We start from the raw sequence: 3137 nt of genomic DNA, 5'->3' as shown, positions 1-3137 counted from the left end.
GCCTGTTGCAGCCAAGTGATGGGGGAGTGGCAGCTGGGCAGGAGCTGGGGACTGCAACTTAACTCTTTGTGGGCTGCCAGTTGGACAGTCCTGCCATAGTTTCCTCTGTCTCCAAGTTCCAGATCTGCTTGATATTCATGCTTTAGTGTTGGACATTTCAATATAGCCATTTCATTTTATTCCAGTCTAATTATATGTGGTAAGAAAGGGATTAAAACAACCTTTATAAGATGTGAAAGATTAATTTTGATTGTAGTTTTTTCAGTACTAGCTAACATGAAGCAAATTATTAGAAGAATAAATTGGAGCTTCCCCCTTCTCCTAATGCTTAATTTAAATTGCATGTTACTGTGATGAGTGGATACTTCTCATTTAGTTGCATCGCTGATGGTTGTCATTGCTCGTGATATAACCTTCCAGACCGATCAAAGTGGTATTGAAATTTAAAGCCAGGCATACAATGATTACACCTTCTTACTTCTTCTAAAGGCTAGCTACTCTTTCTTCCACACTCTGGGAATGAGTGTTATCAATATTTGCAATTCTGGGCGAAATTCAGAGATGGCGGTTGTTGCATTTCAAGTGGGTATGCATCTTTGGCAGATGCAACTTAAATTATAGCCTGAATAGAATGGAAGGAGTAAGTTACTGTGATTTAGACCTCTGATGCAACAACTGATCCCTGTCATCAGGGAGATGGACTCAAGCCCTTTGCTTTTGCCTTGGGTGCCTTTAACACTGTTAGAAAGCTCCCTGGCTGCTGCAACATGTGTACATTTGTGTGTTTCTTCTTCTGCTGCTAATGTTCCTGGGAAGAGCTTATTTAATTCCTGAAATTCTTGTCTGGTGTCTTATGCTGTCTCATCAGTATTTTTTTTTTTTTTTTTTTTTTAATATGTTGCCTGAAACATTTGCTGTGCCAGTCCATCCGTGGCTCATTGGTTCATTATAAATAGGGACCTACCTAATTCACGGAGGCTGCCTCCAAATTTCACAGTCCTGGTGCAACATTGGGCATTGTTTTTTGTGGCAGTGTGGCGGGTCCCCCCCCACACCCCTGACTGGCTGAGTTGTTCCAGAAGTCCTGTCCTTCCCTGGAGATTGACAGATGCACCCTCTCCCTGTGCTCCAGGATGCCAGGTCTTCCTGCCCTTTTCTGTGTAGAATTGCCTACCCCTTCCTCCCCCCAACACGCACACGCACACGCACACGCACACAGCTTTTTCACGGCCCTATGCTTTTTTGCAGGAACCAGGATTTTTCACAGGGGACCTACCACATTCACAGTTTTCACAGAAATCCATGAATTTGGTAGGTCCTAATTATAAGCATTTAGAGAGAGCTCTTTTATTTCTCCCTAATTGTTAGTCTTGTTCCTTTGCACCAAAGTTGGGAGAATAGAAATGAGAGGCTTATACAGAGGCCAAGAAGTCATCAAAGCAGGTAACATGTCAGCACCTGGGGAGGGGTTTTCGTTATATTGAAGCAAAAGTGTGACCCTAGTGGAATGTCCTGCATATGGCTAAGGCATGACTATCCTGAAATTCCCCTTATCAATCTTTTAGCAGTTATCTTTTAAAATTGATATGGTGCTGCTGATCAACAATCCCAGACAGCATTTCGCCCACTATTTTTTATAGTTGTAAACATTTTCCTGTTCGCATGGTTTTGACAATACTGCCAGTTCAGTCTGAAAGCAGGAAGTGGTTTGAAGTATAACAAAATTAATTGCAAGTGTGGTTGAGAAAATACAGACAATAACTATGTGACATTTGTGGTTGAACATCATGGTTTTCAGAAGCTTTAGAGATGTTGGAGAACTGCAAAATAAGGACTCTTTTGCAGGTCAAAAGTCAGAAATTCCCATTTTCATCCTTTTCTAATTGTTTTTTTTTAATTTGTTAATTGCCTGTAAAAAGAAGAAAAGAGCAGCAGTTAATGTACCAGATTAATTTTGTTTTGTTGGCATCTTGCCTAACTGTCTTCTTACTGAATTTTATCTTTTAGAACATTGAGCTAAAGGTTGAGGTACAAAGTCTGAAACATGAACTGAAGGAGAGGGAAAAACTGCTCATCAAAGCCTCGTGAGTATCACTGTAACAATTTGCCATCAACATGAGTTTCTCTGATGCCTTCTCCATATGATAATCCCAGAGTATTTTACACGTGGCATGTCAAGAAATGTCTTTTTTTTTGTCCCTTTGGGATGAATTCTTAAAAGCATGCGGTAACATTTACTTTTAAGCTAGACAGTGAAGAATAACATAAAAACGCAAGTACATGGGTATTTTCAGCTTGAGAGAATGTAATCGCTTAAATTGGACCCAGGTTAACATCCTATTCCTTGTATAAAGTTGATGTAGGTTCTTAATGGTGCATTTTTCTGTCAGGGCACTCTTTGGCTTCCAAAAGACAGCACCTGAAATATCACCAACCACACTGCTGGGGCATTAGTTGAACGTTGATTCAGAATGAAGTATGCCCCTTGCTTTATTTAAACAAATGTGTTCGCTTAAAAACAATTCTCAGTTGTTAATAAGCTTGATTTAAAAAAAAAAAAAATTCTTAATTGTGCATGCTACTTCTGTATGAGCTGTAGAGGATACATACTGTAGACGGACTAGATTGCTTTGAGCGCTAGTCATTGGCTTAAAAGAAGCAGTTAGAAAATGATGGGGTTTATAACCATTCTAGGTTGTCATGTTAGTGACTAAAAGCTGCTACGTGCCCTCTTTGAGTTCAGGTTTCTCTGCAGTTCACTTTAGAAAGCACCGAATTATTACTAATTAGCCCACTTGCCAGCAGCCTTGGAGAGGCCAAGGTTCAGATGGGGCCAGGATTGAATTACTCTTCAATATGGTCTTTCCAGGCAGTTGTCCAAGTCTGTTGCTGGATTACTGTAGGGCAGCTTGAGGGGGAAATAATACGTTAAGTATATTATGGGTAGGAGTGGCTATGTCTCTGTAAAATAAATGTTTAAAGAAAAAATCATTGGAACCAGCAGCCTGGCTATATGTACAAGTGAGGAGATGAATGAGAACTGTTCATTCTATCTGTGGTCTTCAGTACATGGGATGTATACTCCATTAGTTGGTAACTCCTTTCAGGATTTATTTTGAATTCCTAATAAATTACTC

At 40.0% G+C, this 3137-nt stretch overlaps 1 protein-coding gene across 2 annotated transcripts in view; it reads left to right on the top strand.

The window, feature by feature from the left end:
• The window catches only part of CDK5RAP2 (CDK5 regulatory subunit associated protein 2), a 123810-nt gene that overhangs the window by 20348 nt on the left and 100325 nt on the right, over nt 1–3137 (top strand). For both annotated transcript variants that reach the window (XM_019510521.1, XM_019510522.1), the window contains one exon: nt 2008–2084. In XM_019510521.1, the coding sequence (XP_019366066.1) occupies nt 2008–2084 (77 nt within the window). The remainder of the gene's footprint in view (nt 1–2007; nt 2085–3137) is intronic.

Source organism: Gavialis gangeticus, unplaced genomic scaffold (genome assembly GCF_001723915.1).
Source record: "Gavialis gangeticus isolate Ggan-Ray unplaced genomic scaffold, GavGan_comp1, whole genome shotgun sequence".
Taxonomy (NCBI): domain Eukaryota; kingdom Metazoa; phylum Chordata; order Crocodylia; family Gavialidae; genus Gavialis; species Gavialis gangeticus.
This window is presented reverse-complemented; position numbering and strand designations above follow the sequence as displayed.